Source organism: Dermacentor andersoni, chromosome 4 (assembly GCF_023375885.2).
Source record: "Dermacentor andersoni chromosome 4, qqDerAnde1_hic_scaffold, whole genome shotgun sequence".
In the NCBI taxonomy this organism is placed as follows: Eukaryota; Metazoa; Arthropoda; class Arachnida; order Ixodida; family Ixodidae; genus Dermacentor; species Dermacentor andersoni.
The window spans coordinates 182,249,016-182,273,262 of record NC_092817.1 but is presented as its reverse complement, the minus strand read 5'-3'; the positions used below and the strand labels follow the sequence as shown (position 1 = coordinate 182,273,262).

The following is a 24,247-nucleotide window of genomic DNA, read 5'->3' as shown; positions in this document are numbered from 1 at the left end:
GACTTCATAAACACAGTGTGTCCCTGCATTCCTCGATTGTTAATCCTATTTTCGTAGAAAGTCATTGAGAGATGAGTTCTACCGCTTTTTCTAATAATTTTCATTTTACGTTGCGGTAACCTTAGTTCCTACCTTAGCCAGTGACCTTCTGGAGGCCCCGTGGCAGAAATGAATAATAAATAAATAAATAAATAAATAAATAGTGTTGGGCTGCTGAGCACGAGGTTGCGGGATCGAATCCCGGCCACGGCGGTCGCATATCGATGGGGGCGAAATGCGAAAACACCCGTGTACTTAGTTTTAGGTGCACGTTAAAGAACCCCAGGTGGTCAAAATTTCCGGAGTCCCCCACCACGGCATGCCTCATAATTAGAAAGTGGTTTTGGCACGTAAAACCCCATAATTTTATTTTTAAATAAATAAATAAATTCATATATTCATATAAATAAAAGGCCCCGACACGGGGCATTACATAGCGGGTGAGCAGGTAGATAAACGGAAGGTAAGGTTGGGTTGGCCGTTGCTTGAAAGATGGTCTTCAGTGGCACCTTAGAATTCAGTAATGTCGGTGACAACAGCGATCTCAGATGGAAGGGTATCCGTTCTCGAATGAGTAAAATTCGAAAATTAAAATGACCATTTTCCCACAGTGGAATAGTTGCCATCAGACGCGGTGATGAGGCCACTTCCGAAAGATCTTTTTTTTTTTTACTTTAAATGTTATCCATGCTTTCCCGTGACACAATCTGATACGCACAAAATATATTCAGTTGGTTGGTAGCTATACGATGTTTTTTTTTTTCCTTTTCTTCTACTTGCTTCTTATCTCGTGATAAGATACACGAGTTTTATTCCATATAGCAAGCTGTAGCAGTGAAAGTTTCTTTCCGTCTTTTATTTTCATATACGCCCTTAGTAAACAGATTATGTCACCACGTAAAGCCTGCAAATCTTGTTTACTTTTCAGTTTCTATGCTGATCGATCTGATTAACAGTCTGTTGCCGGGGAACTTGTGTGCGTTTTAAACGTGTGCGCTCTAAATGACTACCCCTGTACGATCCTCATGTCGTGTCAGGTTTACCTGCTGTATTATTCTCCCTGTAAACCTCACCGCTGTACTGACAATAGACGCATGGTGCAGGTACATAATAAATACGTAATAAAAATTATGCAGTCAATTTACCTTGAAGCAGTGCTTTTTGCAGTTCTCGTATTGAATTTCATTGCATTCGGGGGTTTCACGTGCCAAAACCACGATTTGATTATGAAGCACACAGTAGTGGGAGACTCCGGATTAATTCTGATCGCCAGGGAATCTTTAACGTGCCCGCAATCCCGGGACACGGGTGTTTTCGCATTTCGCCCCCATCGAAATGCGGCCGTCGCGGCCGGGATTTCATCCCGTGACCTGGTGCTTCACTGCGCAACACCATAGCCTCTAAGCCGTTGCGGCATGTTTCTCAGTTCTCACTGTCCACAGTTGTCGAGCTCAGCCGCGATGGAGCACCTCTAACGTTGTGCTGTGCATGTTTTCCTATGGTATATATTTAGGCTCTTATTCCTTCCAGAATAGAACATATATTTTTGACGAAAACACTAACTTTTAAGCGCAGGAAAGTATGGCCGAAGCTCATTCTTTTCGTTTATTTTTGTTCGTTTTATTTTTTTTCGCGCTTCCTTTTTGTTTTTTTCATAATTCGTCCCTTTTTTCTTGGAGGAAAAGCGTTAGACACTCACCAGGTTGCCTGCCAAATATTTTTTACTAGAATGTGATTACTTTTTTTTTACTGGCGATATAAATAAAACGTTTATGTGCTCATATGCCACTGACTAATCGCTTATCCTATGAAAATAAACTCTTACACAATTTACATGTATGCCTTGATTGCTTTTAGAGACAAATGTTGCACGAAAGCGCGGGTGTCGTAACGAACTAATTATTCTTCTGTTTCAAACACTCATTGACAACCGATGGATAGTTTGCTGTACATTCAAACAGAAGTTTTTGAAATGCATAGTGGTACAAAAATAAAGCTGAAGCGGCTTCGCCACCCACCTCTTATTTTGCGTCTGTTCTCGTTCGCTTTGTACAAGCTCGTTTCGTGGCCATTTTTCTATTAAATAATCATATCGCGAGAAAATTGGCCACAGAAACGCGGGCTACCCCAGTCATCAAACATGAGAGTCTGTGACTAAGCGACGTAAGGGAAAAAGGACCCTTTAAAAATAGAGATGTGCGCATGTTGCCAACTTCCCAATAACAAATCGAATTCAGCCCTATTCAAATCGGTCGTGGAAATGAATAGCCGCTATTAAATTAGTTTCTCGAATCGGATACTCCCATTTAGAAACCCGAAAATCTTTTTAATAGTTATCGAATACTTTGACGATATTCGCCTCACACGATCTAAAATTATATTGAAGCGAAAATGCGGCATATTTAGCCCCATTCATAGTGGACACAACAGTAAACAGCACAATAAGTCGCTAAGTCACCCAGGCTTTTCTGGCTGAGCACGATAACGACATGTAAAGAATACAGCATTCGAATCTGTGCGATGGTTTTTTCTTACTTTCCTTTTTTATTTACCATAATCTTGAATCTGCTCTTCCTTCAGAGAGAAAGAGAGAGAGGAAAGCTGTTTACTTATCTCGCCGAACTTCTCTGCCGGCGTTTCTATTGTCATTGACGTGCTACCTGCCATAAGAATCGAGAGACCGATCAGAAGGCTTATCATAGCGTGCGAAAAAGGCAAAGTAAAGAAATGTACAAGCCGCTCACTTCATTGCATTCGTTTTCTTTAGATTAGTGCAACGCGCGCGATGAGCCCTGCATACTGACACAATATCTGAATTACGCAACTCGAGTTACAGCTTCAACGACATAAATAGCCAACCGACTTACCTCGCGAATGCCCAGAATATCGCCGATCTCTACGTTAATGCAGTCCGCTGAAAAATAACAATAAAGAACGACTGTAACACTCTTTGCGGCCATAGTTCACTTCAAACAGCATAGTTCACTTCACGTTCGCCTCCAATAAGGTAGAAATTTAGCTATACCTTACGTATGTTTTTTTTTTTTTTTTAGTTTCTGCAATGTTGCGTCCCGCGTTACTTCCCAGGAATGGAACCATCTTTCGCTAAGTGCTGTATCCACACGGATAACAAAATATTTCATATACCTTTGCCAACATAAAGAGGGTCTTTATGCTATTATCACATATCACTGTACATGATCTATTCTGTTGCTTAGTAGCCGCTTCTTTTTATAGCCATCTGGCTCTGAAGATCATGAAAACTAATTATTTATTTAGAAATACTCGTACAGCGTGGTCTAGGGGCCGTGCAAGCCATACGTTACACGGCAGCTACTGGTAACTGAAGCACATCTAAGCACAACAATGATTTGACGGCCACAATGCCAATTACACATTTCTTTTTCAACAACGCTTTTTCCCAAACCACCTGCTGCAAATAGGGCCCGTTCAGGTGCAGTATTTGACGAGGCGGATATTACCTGAGAGCCCGACTAACTGGAACGCTCCAGGTGGCTCAAGAAAAAAAACTTCGGCTAATTAAGTTTTTCATTGTTTTACCCATGAGCCACTTGCAATCACAATCGTCTCCTGAAAGGGAGATGCACGCTAATGCCATCGAATGTTGTTTACTAATGCCTCCTTCAATATTGGCTACAATCCATATCGCTCCTCCACCCATTGTTCAGTTAACTTTTCCCGGTCTCTTCGTCGTGGCAACTGACCAAGTGTATCATACCAGACATTTTTCCTGTCCAGACATCCATGCGACAAAATGGCACCGGCCATCACGGTATCACCGCTACACGGAGCATAGCGCACGGCTGGCTAAAGTGCAGGGAATTTATTACTTTATCTGCTTTAACGCTGTTGAAGTGGTTGCGATTTTGCACAGAACATTCGTGACCTTTAGTGATCTCCCTTCGCCATCGCGTTTGAGAAGCTTATGCCATTCTACATAATTACTTCAAACAGCCACATGAAACGATCATGTCTAACATGATCGGTCAGCTACGTGGGGTAACACTTTGTTTCGCGGCAGGGTGGCGACGGCATTCTGGTTTCTTGTAAACAGCATAATTGCAGGAGGTTGTTCCAGCATTGCCAAGAGGATAAAACAGCGCAATACAAAGGACAAAAAGCAAGGCGAAACGACGCGAGCCCTAACTTGAAACTAAAGAATTGCTCGCGAAACCTTCGTTGTCAAACACTTACATGTGCGTGCAAAAGGCACGCATACGTATATATTTTCCTCGGATATGTTTCTTTTTCTGTTACTACGAAATAAATAGCCACTACTGACGATGTATCTACAGGTTACATTAAATAGCACGCTTGGACCGACGTGTGAATGATAGAATCGTGCAGACTGCGACTAAGCCAAGGGTACCTTTATTTTTTTTTATTAACCAAAGAACATCTGCCACACAGCCAGTCACAGTTAAGCCATGCGTCAACTTCAAAGGTTCCTGCCGCCTCCCAAGATTCTTTTTCAGTCATAACCGTGGAAGCTGCGCTTACAGACTCCTCCCTCCCTAGCTGTCGCATTTCCGTTGCTTCCAGTAGTTCCCGTTGCGGAGTGTCATTAGAACTGTGTGCAACACACGTGTGGTGAAATCGGAGACGGTAGCTGCAAGCATGGCAGTGTGACCGCAAACATGCTCTACGAGTTTTGGTCAAAGTATTATTAGCCTCTCGCTCAGACATTGGCCTTGTACGGCTGACATATGCATGGCTGCAGGTAATAGGGATGCAGTAAATTAAGCTAGATTCTGAGGTTGTGAGGTTGGACGTGGCAAAAGCACGATCTGATCATAATACGCGTAGTAGTGGGAGACTGATAATTAATTATGACCACCTGGGGTTCTTTCACAGGTACTCGACGCACGCTACATGGGCGTTTTTACATTTCGTCCGCATCTAAATGCGGCAACCACGGTCGGGATTTGATCCTGCGACCTCGTGCTTAGCAGCGCAGCGCCAAAGACACTAAGTTACCATGGCGGGCCAGGGTTGCCGTAAATCACGACAGTGCCACGTGCCACTGACTGAATAGGGCAAATGAGTTCTGCGGAAGCCCGCAAGGTGGAAGAAGGTTCAGTCAAGAAAAGAACCAACTGTAGATTTCTTTCTAGCCACACGCTACATTTGGTAACACAACAGTTTTTGCTCTCGCGCACTTTTCTTCACTTTGCGGTTTTCCGCAGAATTCACTTGCCATATTCAGCATCCATGCCATTCGAGTTGTCGATTAACTCCACCTCGCTCGGCGATCCACTCGCCTCCCGGTTATCTCAGCTGGTAAAGCAGCAACCGCGGAAAATACGCTGGTCCCTGTTTCAATCGAAAAATCAGGACAAATTTTTCTTGAACTATTAGTCTTTCTTTCCGAGAAACCTGTGTGGATCTCCTGAGTAGCGACATGCTAAAGTCGGGTGATTGAGAAGTCTTTCTTTCGTGGCACAAACTGTACCAGTAGGGAAGACGCCGTAGGGAAAGCAACACAAACGGTTGTCGTGAAAAGGGGATACTCCCGGCGAAACACGACAATTGTGTGTCATCAGTATCGCCGCACAAATGACGGCAGTGAAGAATTTCAGTTTTATTCTTAACTATAATGACTTCATCGCATAGGAAAAAAGTACTGCGGCATAACTCTTGGTTATACCTGGTGCCTTTTTTTAGAACATACAATTCTTTCCCAAAATTGCCTGTGGCTGATGCACAATTCTAATAATTTAACTGGGTTGCTAGTAGAGGCGGAGATTACTTACACAAGGTCATAAAATGCATAATTTAGATATAATCAAAATTCACTCATCACGTATTTAACTAAATAACTCACGGCACATATCGCAATTTAAGAAATGTAACTGATGAGCTGGCAAGGTATGTACAGTTGGAACGAATTATAGGAATGGCGCCGGTTTCGAGCTATGAGCCCGCAAACCTTCGGTAAAAAATACGCTGTCGTTGCACAAGCTTTTCTACAAAAATATCCGTTTATGTAGTTAAAACACCAATGTAACTGGACATTCAATGTGCTTCGTTCAACAATTTGGGATTTATTATCTCCAAAAGTGGTCTCATCCTGAGAGTTCATTCCAATAAGTGGATATGCTTTGAGAATAGACCTGCTAAAGTTCGTAAACTGCAATAGGCATGTCATAATGTAATTACTTAAAACCTAATTAGTTATATATTGGTCATTTTCATTGCGCATTTTGACTTCTCGGGCAAGTGATGTCCGTTCATTTTCGGTAATATCAAACTCAAGGATTAAAATTGCGGTATCTGTTACAGGCAGTTTTTTAAAGAAGTGTACATAGGCTTAAATAAATGCACCCGGTATAGATATTCCAAACCGATGTTTCTGGCATAAATAAATTAGAATATTTACAAAGACAATAATACACCTATTGAATAAATAAGACAGTAACGCAGTCGCCTCTACACATCAATCTTCTAGTTTGCAGCCATGCGCCTTCCGAACGGCCGTCCTTTTCATTCCTATCAATGAGGCCAGCAGTCTGTAACCTAAACAGCGCAATTTCTCCACGCCGAGATAAGAGCTCGATCCTTCTTTTTCACTCACTTGCCGGAGGTGCAGCTCCCCACGTCACGGATGCCACGCAGAGAAGACCAGCCAGAACGCAGGTGGAGGTCATCGTCGACATCTCGCTCGGTGGACACCGAAGGAAGGCACGGTTATTTGTCCCTAGTGTCTCTTTATACCCGAAATGCCTCGCGGTGCGCGTCACGACGTTGTGACATCCGCGCACTTTTTACGATCCCGCGCACATCCGGGACACCACAGAGTCTCTGGTCACCCGCAGCTGCACTGTGTACAACGCAGTGACACCGCTGTCGCTTGCCGCTGTCAGTGACGAGCTGCCTCAGTCAATGTGTCTTTTCCGCAATTTGTCTATCTCATTGTGACGCAGAGAAAGGACGGAACCTGCCCTGCTTTCCTTTAATTTGACAGCTTGTTCTCCGATGTGAACCGGGGGCTGCATCTCGTATTTGTACGCATGTGCGTGTTTTCGTTCAATCAATTCTAGCACGCCTCAAGCACTGTGAAGCTAAAGAACCAAATCAAAGCACTCAGGGATACCTGAATGCACCTGCTGTCGTTTCTCCAACGCAGTGCACTATAAACTGACCACACCGATAACTATGATATCCTGTGCTAACAACTGATCTCTTCTGAACAGCCTGTTCTGTGAAATGTGACATCAAAGAGAACATTTTCCGGCCTCTCCAAACAGTGGTCACCTCTTCAATACTAGCTTCCAAAGCAGTGTATTCCCCAAAATACATTTGTGTGCCTACAGAGGAATAGCACATACGAACAGAAGAACAGCATTACAGCCCCTTTCCGCCCTTAATGTTCTATTTTTTCTCCAAGTGTTTCCTTTTCGACTACTGTTGGAAAAGTCAGAAACTTCCCCAAAATATTGTTTCCAATGGTACCGTCCAAAAGGTGAGAGAACCGCAGAGCTGGTTTTTCCAGGCTTCCTTTTATTTCTTCTTTCCTTCCTTTCGATCTTCCTTCCTTTCTTTCTTTCTGTTTTTTTTTTTTTGCACTTGCGCAAATTGGGCTCCTTGAAGAATCTTTGTTCTTCAATGCTATAGTTTTCCATGCTTCACCAGCCTCGGCATTTTACTTTGCTTTTTTGTACAAGTGCATACCTGTCATCTAGCGCTACATATATAGCGAGTATATGAGAGAAATTAAGGTCATTCTTACGAACAGTACACTAGTTGCTATGCTTACTGTGAATTTGTTTTATGCAATTCTGAGAAGAATCCCTCTCACAACTTTAACTTTTTGAGCTCGTCCTGAAAGCGCATTTCGCTTGATTTATGTATCTTTTTTTATGTACGCTGATATACTTGAAAACTCAACCCAAAGATAAGTAGGCGTTCTTTTATTTTTGTATTTTTTTGCGCGCGCACTAATCATATTGCATCGAAATACATTATAAAGTGTGCGACTCCAAGCTAATAAAGCCTCGAGGAGCAATCAATTACTTAGTTGAGATTACAATTTACATAGAAAACCCTCGTTTAATTTTTTATGCTAGAACTCCCTTTTTAATAAATGGTACTGGAGATATGTTGTCGCCATTAATTGGCACCGGCTACCCCTTTTCACATAGAGCTCTCAAAAAAAGGAACTAACTTGTACGCATTACAACTAAAATTGAAGTCCAAATCACAATAACACAAAGTCCAGTCACATAAGTGCACTAGTACCATACAAACTGAAAGTCAACTCAGCAACACAGCAACACATAGTCCAGTCACATAAGTGCACTAAAGTAAACCCAAGGTCCGGTCGCATAACTACACTAAAATCATGGACATAGAAAGGACGGATTATATTCAAATGAAGAAGATACATGAATCCCGGCACTGAATTTGCCAAAGTCCGGTAAAAAAAAAAGAAGTCCCACAAAGCAAGCTTATCACAGATAAAGACTCTACTCAATAGTAGATGAGAATATTGTTCGCCTACAGAAATTTTTGGAGGGCGAGTAACGCTTGTCTTTTCAATGGATATCTTGACCAAGGACCTACGCTCTCCTTAAGGCTGAAGGGCCTGCGGCGTAATGCCACTAAATTATGTGCTAAACGTTGTCTGTATGTGTGATGTCGGGGACATTCTAACAGAAGATGCTTATATCTTCATCCATGTGGCCACAAGTGCAACTCTTGATTTTTTTGTAGAGAGTGTTCTGTGTACGTGGTACTGATCCGGAGACGAAGAATGAGCGTTTCAAAGGCTTCGTTTGTATCACGGTATTTTAAATTCATGCGAAGGGTCAATGTGAAATAAATCTGAAGATTTCGAGTTCTGATCAAACCATGTCGCTTCGCAATCATGGGCTCAGATTTGTCTCAGTATGTGGCGCCATTCGCCTTGTGTTTGAGAGAGACCATATGTGGCATCATTAACATGCGTTTGTCCAGCTGCCTTGTCTGCTGCAACATTCCCAGGGATATTGCAGTGGTCATGTGCCCATTGAAACATTAGTGTGCGATTCTGTTCACTTGCATTTGTGAGTTCCTTTAGTGGTTCGTAAGCTAACGCCATGTTTTTTTTTTTCGATTTACTGACGTCACTATAAAGTGACGACAAAGCTGTCTGCGAGTCACAAAGGATGATTCATTGTTTCCCTTTTTGCGTTGCATTTATGTATCGTGAGAAAGATAGTATTGAAAAAAGCTTTGCTGTAGTTGATGTCGTGCAAGACAATTTATACGACAATGTTCGGTCGCATTCTAGAATGGCAAAAACAGCTGTAGAAGAATTTGTTTGACAAGAACCGTCCGTATGCGCTTGAATATATCCAGGGCATCGAAAGCATATATTGTATAACGCTCGTTGTTGGGCTGCTAGCATAAACATATCTCGTTTGCGAATAATTCCTTCAAACGGAAGTTCAATTTTCGGAGCGACGAGATGCCATGGAAGGTAGGAGATATCCGAGTTCCGAAATTCGTGACGTGGTGGAAGCCTTTTTGCTCCTAAATCATCATATTGATGCTCGCCATGTGTCTTTCAGTAAGTGCAGTTACAAGTGGATGTTTTTTCTGCTGCACTGGAACGCGAAAGAAGCATCGACAGGTTTCAACCATCCTCATAATAGGAAATCGACAGTCACGTGCCTCCGCAATTACAAAAGAACTTGAGGTTGCGCAAGGAACGCCTATGCATACTCTAAGGCTCCTAGCTGTTAATCGTTGAAGTCGCTCTTCATGTGAAGGAGAGATTTCATGCAGGGTAGGCGAAGAATGCGCTGTATTTTGCCTTATAAGTGCATTATTTACTTTTAGAAATGATCAAACTGACCCTACCCATGCAGTGCCTGCTACGCAGCGAAAAACATTTATCATTGAGTTTATTTGTTCTCCGAAGGTTTTAATGTGAGGATTCCAAGAAAGTTGTCTGTCTAGTATAACTCCCAGAAAGTTGTGTTACTTTACTACGTCTAAAGATTGTCCCTCAAGGCACAGCTTAAACTCCTTTAGATATACTCTGGCCAAAGGCAGCATAGCCATCTTACTGTCATCATCAGCCTAGTTAAGCCCACTGCAGGGCAAAGGCCTCTCCCATACTTCTCCTACTACCCCGGTCATGTACAAATTGTGGCCATGTCGTCCCTGCAAACTTCTTAATCTCATCGGCCCCCCTAACTTTCTGCCGCCCCCTGCTACACTTCCCTTCCCTGGGAATCCAGTCCGTAACTCTTAATTACCATCGATTATCTTCCCTCCTCATTACATATACTGCCCATGCCCATTTATTTTTCTTGATTTCAACTAAGATGTCATTAACTCATGTTTGTTCCCTCACCCAATCTGCCCTTTCCTTAACCCTTAACGTTACACCCATCATTCTTCTTTCCATAGCTTGTTGCGTCGTCCTCAATTTAAATAGAACCCTTTTCGTAAGCCTCCAGGTTTCTGCCCCGTACGTGAGTACGGGGCAGAAACCTGGAGAAATCTTACTGTGACCAATCACAATCCTCTTTCATTCAAGAATCTGTGCACAGTGTTTAGGCATTGCTGCAAGGTTAACTGAACAAGGCTGGCACATGAACTATAAGTCCAAATACAATCATCATTTGCATATATAGAGTAATGTACTGAAGATAGAAGTCTCCGTTGTAAATCCGCCATCACACAAATAAAGCTAAACAGGCTGAAGACACTGTCTTGTGTGAGAGAGAGAGACAATATTTAATGACAGAAAGGTGGAGACGTTGGCCTGAGTGCCTGTAGCCTGCTACTCCACGCTAGGGAAGGGGTTTGGGGCAATTACAGAGATAGGATTCGAAGAGGAAGGAGGGCGGTGTTATGGTGAATATGATGAGGGCTGTACAGCATGCTGTTTGTGCAACTCGTACGTGTACGCTTCAGAGCACAGCACAGTCCTCTTCGAGCATAGAGGTTGAAGTTACTCCAGCGTAGCTAAGAGGTTGTCTATACATTCACGATTTTTGCCGCTGTTAGCGCCACTGGCGCATGTAAACCAGACAGTAGCAGCTGCAGGGCGTCGATTATCTGTCGCCGCATTGCTTTGATGGCCGAGCCAGATGGTGATACCTGACCGCACAGTCCTTGCTCGCGCTGACAGTCTAAGGCCTGCCTACGCGGCGGCAAGCGTGGCCGTACATTCCATTCCAGGCTTGCATGGCTGGCTTGAAGCAATCGCTTGGACAGACCTATCGATGCTAATTCAACTACCTTCTGCTGGACCTGCGGGATTGGAGCCCGGGATCTCTCGTTTGGACCTACAGCTTGTCCACGCCAACGACGCGTTCGTCTCCTCCGGTGTTGCACTGACGCTGCCGCCCCTTCTGGGACGTACTTGTCTTGCTCATTTGGTTCAATATTGTTACGTGTGGAAAGACACAGAATAAAGAAGCCATATACAGGTTATTTACACTGGAGCCAGATCGCCAGGCCGACACTCGCTCGCGGCAAAAAGGGCACCGACCCACTTCGTCGTCGTTCTCGCGGCGGCTCGTACCTTCAGCATCACTCGATGATATCGTAATACTACTCCCCGGCCGCAAAAGCGCCGTCACGGTGCTGTTAAATATTCAAGGCGCGTGGAGAGTTGTAGGGTTTGAGTCGGGCGACGTGGACAATGTCACTGGCTGTCACAGTGGAGGACGTAGTGGGCGTGGCTAGAGCGATTTCGTAGGTGACATCGGTTACTTGGCGAAGCACGCGATAGGGGCCTGTGTAGCAGGAAAGCAGCTTTTCACTATTTCGGCTCCGCTTCCTGGTTTTCAACATATGGTGCCGTGACCAGGATATCAGATCTACAGTTGAAGACCCCTGACGATGAAGCGAGCTACCTGAAGAGGACGACCGACCGACGCGATCAACGCGACGACGCTGCGACAGAATCGAAGAACGATCCACGTCATCACGAGGCCTACCATTCCCGACGTGACGACATGGAAAGACTACGACGGAAGCGTGCTACCGAGCGAGAGGCGGTCACCAGGATCATCAACGATATGACAACTCTTATGCAGACGGAACCAACGCCACATGGTGAGCTGACCGACCATCTTAACCTATTGAAGATAAAGGAAACTATGCTTACGGACCTTGATAACCAAGTAGAAGAGCATGTTACGGATAGTAACCTTGAGGATGAGCTTCAAAGCGTCGGACAGTATCAAGAATCTATCGTCCTCGCGAGATCCCGCGCTGAACGCATTTTATCCGATCAGCAAACGACTACGCACGAATCTCACGATGACTTTCGTCAAGCACGCGCACACGTTAAGCTACCGAAGCTCGATGTGCCGAAGTTTCATGGTGACCCCATTAAATGGCCAGAATTTTGGGATCAATTTGGGTCGGAAGCGGAGCGGATAGGAATAGGGATAGGGATAGGAGCGAATAGGAAGCGGAGCCGAAAGAGTGTCGGCCTGGCGATCTGGCTCCAGTGTAAATAACCTGTATATAGCTTCTTTATTCTGTGTCTTTCCACACGTAACATTCTGGTGGAGGTCGGCGATCCCCGTCCTCACCACGGAACTCCGGAGTGGTCGGTACATCGAGCTTGTCACCATGCCTCCCGGTGACGAGACCGCCTCTGCAACGGCTTCGGCTTGTCCGACTGCTCCAATTATCACGGTTGCTCAACATCGCGACCCTGGTGTGTTCTCTGGCCTGGAGGGAGAGGACGTTGACGATTGGATCAAGCTCTACGAACACGCCAGTGCTAATAACAGGTGGGACCCAACGATCATGCTCGCCAATGTCATCTTTTATCTCGGCGGCACCCCACGCGTGTGGCACCAAACGCATGACGACGAGATAAACAGCTGGGACAGTTTCAAAGAAAAGCTCAGGGAACTGTTCGGCGACCCCATTGGGCGCAAGGCTGCCGCGAGAAAGGCTCTTGCGTCTCGTGTTCAGACATCTACAGAGCCTTACGTTTCATACATCCTCGACGTCTTGGCTCTCTGCCGTAAAGCTGACGATACTATGTCTGAGGCCGATAAAGTGTCGCATGTGCTCAAAGGCATCGCCGACGATGCTTTCAATTTGCTTGTTTTCGGCCACGTCTCGACTATCGACGCCATCATCAAAGAATGCCGTCGCCTTGAACAAGCTAAGAGCCGCCGTATCACACATCACATCACGCGGCTCCCCAACACTGCCGCTACGTCGACATGTGAGGGTCGACCGCGTCAGACCACCCCCTGTGATGATGTCACTCGTATTGTTCGCCGCGAGCTCGAGGCCGCCTATTTGCCAGCTTTCTCCGCGACGCCTCCCGATCCACCAGCAACCACGATTGCGCTGATTCAGGCAGTCGTCAGAAAGGAATTTGAGAACATGGGTCTCAACTCCGTGTGTCCATCGTCTACACCAACGGTTCCCCAGTTCTCTAGCAGCCCTCCTCGTCCCCAGCAGCATTTCTCTCCCACACCGCGCCGCAACCCGTCCGAACGGCGTACCCCTGGTGACAGGCCGATCTGCTTTCACTGCTGTTGCATCGGCCACGTCGCTCGTCACTGCCGCAACCGATGGCCACCACCTCCTCGGACATACACCGCCGCTCATTCCCGCCCCTTTGGACCTTCTGTTCTCTATGCCACCCGCCATGACCCCATTGCTGCCGATGCTCCTGCCCCGAACCTTCGCTACAGCCGCTCGCCCTCACCTCGACGCCATCAGTCTCGTTCGCCCCAACCCCGTCGCTTCTCTCCGTCGCCTATCGCCTCCCGAATCCAGCCGGAAAACTAGGCACTGCAGCTTCTGGAGGTGAAGCTGCCTTGTCCACTCTGCCCTCAAATCCTCTGCTGACGTTGCACACGAACCAAAACCTTCTTGACGTTGACGTTGATGGCTATCCTGTCACGGCACTCATCGATACAGGTGCACATCTTTCTATTATGAGTGCTGCCTTCCGACGACGACTGAACAAGCTCCTCCCCCCAGCGTCGGCACGCGTCGTCCGCGTTGCGGATGGCGGTACTGTGTCTATCATCGGCATGTGTACGGCACGTGTCAGCATCGCCGGCCGCCACACTCCTGTCCTCTTCACCGTGATTGCTCATTGCCCCCACGACCTCATTCTCGGCCTCGATTTTCTCTCCGCGCATTCTGCTCTTATTGACTGCTCTGCCAGTACCCTTCGCCTTGAGTTGCCGATTCTCACAGAACCTTCTGACTCACCCCAGTGCCGCCTACGCCGCACCGGCTTTATTCGCCTGCCGCCAAAATCAATAGCCTATATTGAACTCTTATCTTTCCCACCAGTCCCTGATGGCGAGTACCTCGTCACTCCTCTGCCCGACATTCCGCTACAGAATGACGTTACCGTGCCTCACAGTATACTTACCATTACGGCGAACCGCACTTTCATGCCCATCTTTAACTTTGGATTGGCAAAGCAAATTCTACCGCAAGGTATTTGCCTTGCCAACGTTGATTGTCTCGGCGACCATCACGTGGCACCATTATCAACCGATGCTTCTTGCGACCTTAGGGGGCCCATCATGCCAGCCTCGGCCGCCGACCCCAAGATACAGGAAATGATTGCGACGAACCTGTCTTCTGCGCAGGCTGAAGACCTTTACCAAGTGTTATCGTCCTACAGAGATATTTTCGACTTCGACGATCGCCCTTTAGGCCAGACGCTCACGGTCAAGCATCGGATTCTTACTGGCGATGCTACTCCTATTCACCGACGACCATATCGAGTTTCTGCGTCTGAACACTGCGTAATTCAAACTGAAGTCAACAAAATGCTAGACAAAAACATCATTGAGCCGTCTTCCAGTCCCTGGGCGTCACCTGTAGTGTTGGTTAAGAAGAAGGATGGCACGTGGCGCTTCTGTGTAGACTACCGCCATCTGAACAACATTACTAAGAAGGACGTCTACCCGCTCCCACGTATAGACGACGCCCTTGACTGCCTCCACGGTTCCAGCTATTTCTCTTCCATTGATCTTCGTTCTGCATACTGGAAGATTGCTGTTGACGACATGGACAAAGAAAAAACCGCGTTCATCACACCTGATGGCCTATACCAATTTAAAGTAATGCCGTTTGGATTATGCAACGCCCCTGCCACCTTTGAGCGTATGATGGACTCCTTGCTCCGTGGTTTCAAATGGTCCACCTGTCTATGCTATCTCGACGACGTCATCGTCTTCTCGCCCACGTTCGACACTCACCTTGAGCGTCTAACAGCTATACTTGACGTTTTTCGAAAGGCGAACCTGCAACTTAACTCGTCCAAATGTCGTTTCGGCCGCCGCCAAATTACTGTCCTGGGCCACCTCGTTGACGCTTCCGGAGTACAGCCTGATCCCGACAAAACTCGCGCTGTCCGAGACTTTCCGGTTCCGAAGACAGACGCAGACGTTCGAAGTTTTGTCGGGCTATGCTCGTACTTTCGTCGTTTTATTCAAGATTTTGCGGCAATTGCTAGACCCCTGACTAATCTATTGAAGAAAGGCGTACAATTCTTGTGGGGCCCTGAAGAAGCCGCCGCCTTCTCTCGTCTCGTCACTCTTCTCTCCTCACCACCCATTCTCGCCCACTTCGACCCTGATGCCCTTACAGAATTGCGTACAGATGCCAGCGGTCATGGCGTAGGTGCCGTCTTAGCCCAGCGTCAGTGTGGCCAGGATCGTGTTATTGCTTATGCATGCCGCCTCCTCACACCATCGGAGCGCAACTATTCCATTACGGAACGAGAATGCCTTGCTGTAGTCTGGGGGGTTGCGAAGTTCCGTCCCTACCTTTACGGTCGCCCTTTTTCCGTAGTCACTGACCATCATGCTCTCTGCTGGCTCTCATCGCTAAAGGATCCTACAGGCCGGCTTGGTCGATGGGCTTTGCGGCTACAAGAATTTTCATATACCGTGGTCTACAAGTCTGGCCGCTTGCACCAAGACGCTGACAGCTTGTCGCGTTACCCTGTTGACGACCCTGACTCCTCCAATATTACCAGTGCTGCTTGTGTATTCTCTGTCGCAGCTGCTTCATTTCGCCGACGAGCAACGTCGTGACGCCTACATCAGAGCACTCATCGACCGTTTTGAACACTCTCCGGCCGACGCCACTTTACGCCTCTTCGTCCTCCGCGACGGTACTCTGTACCGTCGTAACCTTCATCCGGACGGCTCTGAGTTCCTACTTGTCATACCCCGCACCTCCACCAGAATGTTACGTGTGGAAAGACACAGAATAAAGAAGCTATATACAGGTTATTTACACTGGAGCCAGATCGCCAGGCCGACACTCGCTCGCGGCAAAAAGGGCACCGACCCACTTCGTCGTCGTTCTCGCGGCGGCTCGTACCTTCAGCATCAGTCGATGATATCGTAATAATATTTTGGGCTCCTTTTTCTGCTTAGGACAATCCTTGGAATTGGCCCTCGTGGTGTCCACCGCAGTTCGAGCACTTCACTTCTTTTATAGTGCACGAAGATACGTCATGGCTGCCGGCACAGCGGAGGCATGCCATCTGGCCTGTAGAGACAGCGCTGACATAGTCTAGCTTTAGGCACTTGTGACATTGCAGTAGTCGGCGCACAAAACGACGCACCAGGTGTCTCACGTACTTTCACGTACTCTCAAATACTTTCAATATTTGCAGTTGCTAGCTTCCTATCCATGAAGATAGCAGTTAGTGAGTGTGAACCAATTAGCTGTGGTTACCATGCTTGAGGTGGAGGATGCCTGCTGGGTCGCATTTTGAACTAGAAAGTTCGGGCTCCTGAAAACCATCTGCAAACGCCTGTTTTTGTCACTGCCGTGGTGAGGTGATCTCGCAAGCCATTTTTGAAAGCAATTTTACGTTTCCATCGGTTATCCGCTTACTCGCAGGTGAAAGCCGCATGGAATAGATACCTGTGTTATGACACCATACTTCAACTGGATGAAGCACAAATGAGGCAATACTTTGACAATAAATGTATCCTGGTGGTCACACATTTCAGTTGTCAGGCCCCTTGCCGCCTTGTCGAAATTTTCATTTGGCATCCACCGGCTGCAGACTTTCTGCGCACAAAAATGATAAACGTGTGCACTTTTGTTAAAAATAAAAGAGCACACAATCTGATTGCCAGAAGGTGGAAGGCTCCTATCCAATGTTTTTATGATCCTTTGAACGTTTTGTTAAATAGCATCGTAGAATACACTGTCATGTACGTTAAAAACACTTTTCTGAGTCGTGCTACTTATTCATCAATACAAAGCATCACCAGTCACTTATGACTTGTCCTGAGCTGATTGTTTATTTAGTTGAGCGGTATAGACGAAGATGCCAGATGATTATGTAGTATCCTGCGAACTCCCGTACTGTTTAAAAGTAGTCCTAACCACTATGAATACTAAAAATTTCATTGATTACACCAATGACGCTACGATATATCCGTAGATTAGTGTAGGACAAGCCGCTTGCCAAAAGGTGAAAGCTCAAATATAAAGACTTTTGGACGAGAACCGACAGCTAATCGAGAAAAGCAGTCGAAGTAGTAACTTATCTAAATCAATGTTGCAGTTCATTGCTCAATACAGCCAAAGTGTTTATGGCTGCTCTACACATCCGCTTGGAACATTCCAGACATAAATGAATGAAGCATTGGCCTCTGCTGCCGTGGAACGATGTATCCGGTCAGCTGCAACAGGGGTACATTCATTTCACAGTTTACTAGAGATAATTTCCATGCAGAAAACATTTCAAGTAAAACTCTGATGGTTGAAATAATTTACTCCACTGACAATGATAATAACATTCACATTCCAGAATAAAAAAAATCGACAGGTTAACAGCGGTGATACCTTGCAGTCAACGATTTCATCAATTAACTTTATTAGAAGTAACTACAAAACTTTCATTGCCATGTACATTGCCCTGTGTAATGCCGTCATCGAGCATGCAAGCATCCCTGTAGCATCACGTTTCGGTTCCGATAATATAGAGAGGATGCATCCCCTTTCTATTACATGGTTTACGAGGGGTACAACGCACATTACTTCCTGCAAACTTTCAAAAAGCCCACAAGTACTGGAAACACCTTTGTTTCAGGTTTGGTTAGCTTGATTTAAAATACCACATGGTAAGCCACGATAATAACAGATAAAATTATGTCAAATATTAGTAATCTTATCGATAAAATATATGCTTCGGCACTTTCATGCCTATGCAGGGCATTAAAAATAAAGGGGTGGAAAGATGTTGCGCTGCGTGGCAACGTACTCGCAAGGAACCGGAAGATACTTCGTAAACACTTACACACAAAAAAAGCTCGTATGTACAAAATATTACAGGCATCAGTCACCCTCTACAGTTTCAAAGAACCAAGAAGATGACTTTCAACAGGAGCATTTTTATTTCAGGGTGCTAGTAACGCGAAATTGCTCCGTCAAACATGTGTTTATATATTCCTCCTTTTAACTAGCGCTTCCTGGTACAATCCATGTGCTTCGTTGCGCCATTATAAAGACTTAATCCCAATATGAAGGACAGGAAACAAGTGCGCTTACCTCTGTAACAGTTAGGTTCGACTCCTTCCGAGCTGACCGAGCAATGAAGTTGGGAGCAGGCCTGCCCCCGGGGGTCAGACGGACACGGTATGCGGCGCTTGCATAATTTTATATTTGTGCCTATCACCGAGCAAACGCCGTGAATAATTCGCTGCAGCGTTTACAGCTGCGTAGAGCACCAGTGAAAAGAAAAACACGAGTAAGCGGTTCGTTTCGAAGCTATGCCTAGCGTGAATATTTCACGAATGCACAGCGCCGACAAGCTTGCAGTCGATCAGGCCGCAACACAGGTACAGGAGCTTCTAGGTCGCAGCGGAAGCGAAGATGAGTACGTCATCCGTGTACCACGCTGCAGCATTTCAAAGAAAGAAACAGGCCAACAAGAATGCACACAAAACGTCTGAGTGCTGGCGTGTCACTACCAGTTTAGCTTAGTAGAACTTGCTGTTAGGCTAATTGGTAACTCCTCATATTTAAGTAATTAGGCGCAATGTTGCAGTACTTATTACGCACACCCACCCACACACGTATACACTCAAACGCACCCCTCGCTACACACGCACAACGCTCACTGTCAACTTATTATCGAAACACCGAAACTGGGATCTCCTTCCTAGCCTATTGTTCGGATCTTAAACGCCACTTCAATCTTTCGTTTTTCTTACACCAACTTCCGAAGCACTTTATCTAAACATGATGCACTGAGCAACCTAATTCAGATAACTGAGTAGAACTTATTAGTTCTAACCGAACATGGCCAAACCTGAGAATTAACTACTCTGATAATTCAGAGGTGGCACTGCCCAAAGTCATTTTAGAGCAATTTTTGTAGCAATTAAAACTGCGCTTTGGAGCAGCTTGAAGCAGACAAAATTGCATTTTGGAGCACCTAGCTTGGAGGGATTAAATTGCATTATGGAGCAATTTGGAGCAGATAAAATTTCACTTTGAAGCAGTTTGGAGTAGGACAATGTGAATTTTGGTAGAATAATGGAATATGGTAGTGCACTTTGAAACCACGGTGAAACAAAATGAAGCAATACAAAGCGCTTACTAGAAGTGCGCTATGTACCTAGAGTGGGTCGAGCAATGGCACGGCGCATGCATTGCTCTAAGACCGAAAATCGCGGTGGCACTGTGACAGAACTATATATTTCCGTGCCGACGCTCACGATGGTAGCGGAAACGTTTCTCGAATTACACGGCCCAATCGACGCGGTAACAATATCTGCGTCACCATAGGTCACCGCACGCCTAGAGAGCCACGAGAAACCCTGGGCTGATATTGTCACGCGGAGTGACGTATGAAGAACACAGTAGCAATACTGTGAAAGACGAAACTAACTTTTATTGGGCGAACCTGTGCCCCCAAAAACAGGCTACGCTTAAAGAACGGCGACAACGGCGAACACAGTCGGCGATCGTCAAAATCTGATCAGCGGGTCAAGCAGGTCGGTTTTTATAGATCAGTCGTCGAATGTTCCAGAGTAACCGCTGGGACACGCGTGCCTTCCATAAAGTTCTACATTATTCGCGTCACGCACACATGCAATCAGATTACACAAGGTTCGGTCACAGACAGCGGATGGAAGCATCGATAACATTCCAGAAACTTCTGATACATGCATGCGCGTCCTGCGGTGTGCGATAACATCTGCTAGGTGGTGAAACATGTCGCCCAATAAAGACAAACAAGTACACGTGTCAATATAATGTAATCTAATCTTTTTTATTGTGATAGCAATTAAATGGACACTCTAGACGCATTTCTGGCGTCGGCGTCGACGTGCTTTTCCGTGTAATGTCCAAGGGTGATAACATCGGCGCCGCGTGCCGTATGCTGTATGTGCGAGTGAAAGTGTGCGAGAGTGAGCGGACGATAGCGGCTCAATCTCGCGGGAGCAGAGGAAGAACGCTGGGACGAAGCGCGCCGTCTTTCGCCGTGCGCAAGGCACCGAGGGGGGGAGGGGGGGGGGGGCAAACCTGTGTGCACTCCAGGGACTACAAGCTCAAGCCCTAAGGACGTGTCTCGGTCTTCCGAGCTGTGCGTCTACAGCGGCAACGATTGTCATAGCTCGAGATCACCCAATATCAACATACTTGGCAACCGACGCTTTCAGGGCGCATATTCGGCACGTTGCCCGATTACCTTCTCGCCATCTTGTCACTCTACCCACAGAAAGGCCACACACAACTTTCAGTCGTATAATTGATGCCAATAGTACCTCATTGCCATCGAACTACATGCCTGCAGCAAGACCACCCTCACCTTTGTGGTGCCTGCACAGACCTGAAATACGCCTCACCATCCCAGGAATCATGAAGAAAGCCAACATGCTGTCGTCTGCCCTTAAGTAGGCCACATTAAAACTTTTACATGAGGTGCACAGTGGCCGCGTACACGTTTACATCGATGGCTCAGTCACATCTGCAAGTACAGCTGCCGCTGTCGTGGTACCAAGACGATCCGTCAAAATACAGCTAGAACCATCACATGTATCATCAACGACAGCTGCTGAACTGGTAGCCCTGCGTGCGGCTCTTCATTTCATTCAGGAGGAATCACCTCACGCATGGTCAGTCTTCTGTGATTCCAAGGCAGCCCTACAGAGTGTACTCTCAGCACTGCGCCATGGATCACATGAGCAGCTCGTCTCAGAGATCAGAGAAGTCCACCATCGGCTAGTTGACGAAGGACACGATATAATATATCAGTGGTTGCCTAGTCACTGTGGCATACATGTCAATGATTGAGCAGACGCAGCTTCCCGATCCGCCCTGACGGCGTCAACTGCGTTGCCATTCCTCTTTCGAGAGCCGACGCAGCGAAAGAACTTTCCGCACTTGCGCCTGACCTGACATTAGCCCAATGGAATTCATCCGATTTCACAAGTGCACGCCTTCATACCCTGGACCCTAAGTTACAGCTCCCTATTCCATCCGAGCTTCCACGATGTGACTGCACCCTTCTAATCCGTCTATGGCTTGGAGTAGCATTTACAAATGCCTACTCTTTCCTTATCAGAATGGCCAGCAGCTCACTTTGTGACTTCTGCGGATGCAATGAAACAATCGAGCATCTTCTTTGCAGTGCTCTCGTTTTAACCCACAAAGAGCGGTCCTCTCAGCCACCCTAGACAAACTGGACAAGCGCCCAATGTCACAAAACAAGATCCTTGGAAGCTGGGCTACGCGAACATCAGCGCCATCTGTTATGAAGGCGCTACTGCGATACTTGAAAAACACGGGACTTTCTGACAAATTGTGACTGTGCAATGTGGGACGTAGGACTGTACGGTGACACTGCGTAAGACAAGGAACGCCTTTGCGGGCTGCGTGACAGTGCCCACAGAAACAGTTCGTGTGTACGTGCGTGCGTGTGTTTAGGTTTTTGTTTTATTTATTTTTATCCTTCTCTCTCTTACCTATTGCATCCCCTTGACCCTCTCCCAGTACAGGGTAGCCAACCGGAGATAATCTCGGGTTAACATCCCTGTCTCTCCTTTACCTTTCTCTCTCTCTCTCTCTCTCTCTCTCTCTCTCTCTAGCCAGTAGGTTGGGGGCTCTGTTCTGGGCTGTGGCGGAGTCATTCTGATCGGGTAGTGCAAGAACGTCCGTTTACCTAGATTTGAGTTCACGTGGAAGAATATCAGTTGGTTAAATCTATTCCTAGAAGTCGCAACCACCCCCGCGCTGCGTTTTCGCAGGAGCATACTTTGCGCATCAAGATAGCAACTTCGGTACTAGAACCTCGCCTAGATATCTTGGCCTCCTTCGCCCGTTTTTGTGGCAGGGAGTGGTAGGTGGTAGGACTTCCGCTCCGATACAAAGGCGCCGAGGGAAAGTCGTATGCTCTCGCGCAACCAAGTTGTGGGGAGGAGCGCGGTTGTTGCCCAAGGGCTCTCTTGCGTGTGAAAGTTTACGCACTGCAAGGAGAGCCTCCTCTTCTGCTGCCGCTTACATTCGCATCATGGCGCGTCGACAGGAATGCGTGGGCGTTCCCTGAGATAGTGCAATACCGGGCCGACCCGCGCGCGGGAGGTGAAGCACTCTAGGCACTCTGCCAATTTCCAAAAATAGATGTATTATCTTGAGTCCAACGAGAGCTATATATATATATATATATATATATATATATATATAAACGGGGGGTGCGCGTGTGTGTACGCGCTCGTGCGTGCGCGCGCGTGTGTGTGTGCGAGCGTGTGTGTGCGTGTGTATGCCTGTGTGTGTGTGTGTGTGTGCGTGTGTGCGTGGGTGTGCGCGCGTTCGTGCGCGTGCGTGTGTGCGTGCGCGCGTGTTTGCGTGCGTGTGCGTGTGTGTGGGCGTGTGCACGGGCGCGTGCGTGTGTGTGGGCACGTGTGTGTGTGGACGCGTGCGTGTGTGTGTGTGCGCGTGCGTGTGTGTGTGTGCGCGTGCGTGTGTGTGTGTGCGCGTGCGTGTGTGTGTGTGTGCGTGCGTGCGTGTGCGTGTGCGTGTGCGCGCGTGTGAAAGTGCACATAATCTAGCAAGTTGGCCTTCATGCACTTTATTTTAAATTCTGTTTGATGAATAATGAGAGGGGGGAAAAGTGTGGCGACGGCGCCTGTGCACGTTGCCTGGCTTTTTGCGGTTATAACGTCACGAGCGTTGGAGCTGCCGGCCCAGCTGCAGTAGCGGTTTCTGCACATGCATAGCAGATGTGATGACCAAGGCGGAGCTTGTGTCGGCGTAGTGTGTTGTGCAGCCCCTGTATGCAGCCTAAACAGCCTCGCTGGTAATCCGTCCCCATATGAATGTGGCGGCCCCACAATTTTTTTTCTCGACACCTCTTCCAAACATGCTCCAGAATAACCCCAAACTGTTCTGGAAAGCATTGAATCCTAATTAAGCGTAATCACTTGCCCTAACATATATTTCAGTATACGTCTGTTCGCAGAAAATTGTATGGTTTGTCGTCCCAACCTCAGCGACACTGATTCACAATCTTTTCAGTAGGACCTCGATAATATTACTACTCGATGCAACCAATGACTGCATCGAGCAGCCATTGGTCACCAAACACTATTAAATTTTTATTACTTCCTTTTACCCGCAGAAAGAATTTCCGTCCTGCAAAATATGTCCCCAGCAATGCTGAAATATCCTCGAAACTTTTTCAGGTAATCTTTGTTGGCCCTGTCACACAACAAATATAAATATCGAAGCAAATCGCACTCTAGGACACTTTTGACGGTAGTTGCCTCTTGCTTGTCCCTCCATGAAATTATTAGCATATCCGCCTCTGCTTGGGACCTATACCTATATAATCTTTCTAATGTCCTCGAAATGCTGCAACATCGCGCAGCTTGATATACTTACTCTGATTATACCTGTCCCAGCAGCGTCATACAAATAATATAGGAAGCACATCTGGCTAACCTATGCGTGAGGCGTCTTATATCTAGGCTGTGCTATTACCACAAGTTTTATCGTTCCTCTTTTAGCAACTCAGTAATAATGCGAGCTCACCATTCCTCGTACCGTGCAAACCATAGCAAAGCAGTCTACCTCCCACCGGCGCCGACAGCTGCTCCCCTGCGTATTTTTCGTGAAGATCGCAAGGGACTGGAATGCTCTTCCTAAAGACGCTGTGCTCCACTGCGACTCACAAGGTTTCAAGATTGCCATGAAATCAATATCT

General features: G+C 46.7%; 1 protein-coding gene across 2 annotated transcripts in view; it reads right to left on the bottom strand.

The window, feature by feature from the left end:
* Positions 1-24,247, bottom strand: part of LOC126531900 (spartin-like) — a 123,911-nt gene that overhangs the window by 52,239 nt on the left and 47,425 nt on the right. Inside the window, exon 8 of one of the 2 annotated variants that reach the window (XM_055070676.2) lies at positions 18,770-18,934. The exons of the other annotated variant lie outside the window; for it this stretch is intronic. Coding sequence (XP_054926651.1) covers positions 18,919-18,934 — 16 coding nt within the window. The 3' untranslated portion in view covers positions 18,770-18,918. Of the gene's footprint in view, positions 1-18,769; positions 18,935-24,247 lie in introns of those variants that run through there. 2 annotated transcript variants of the gene reach the window in all.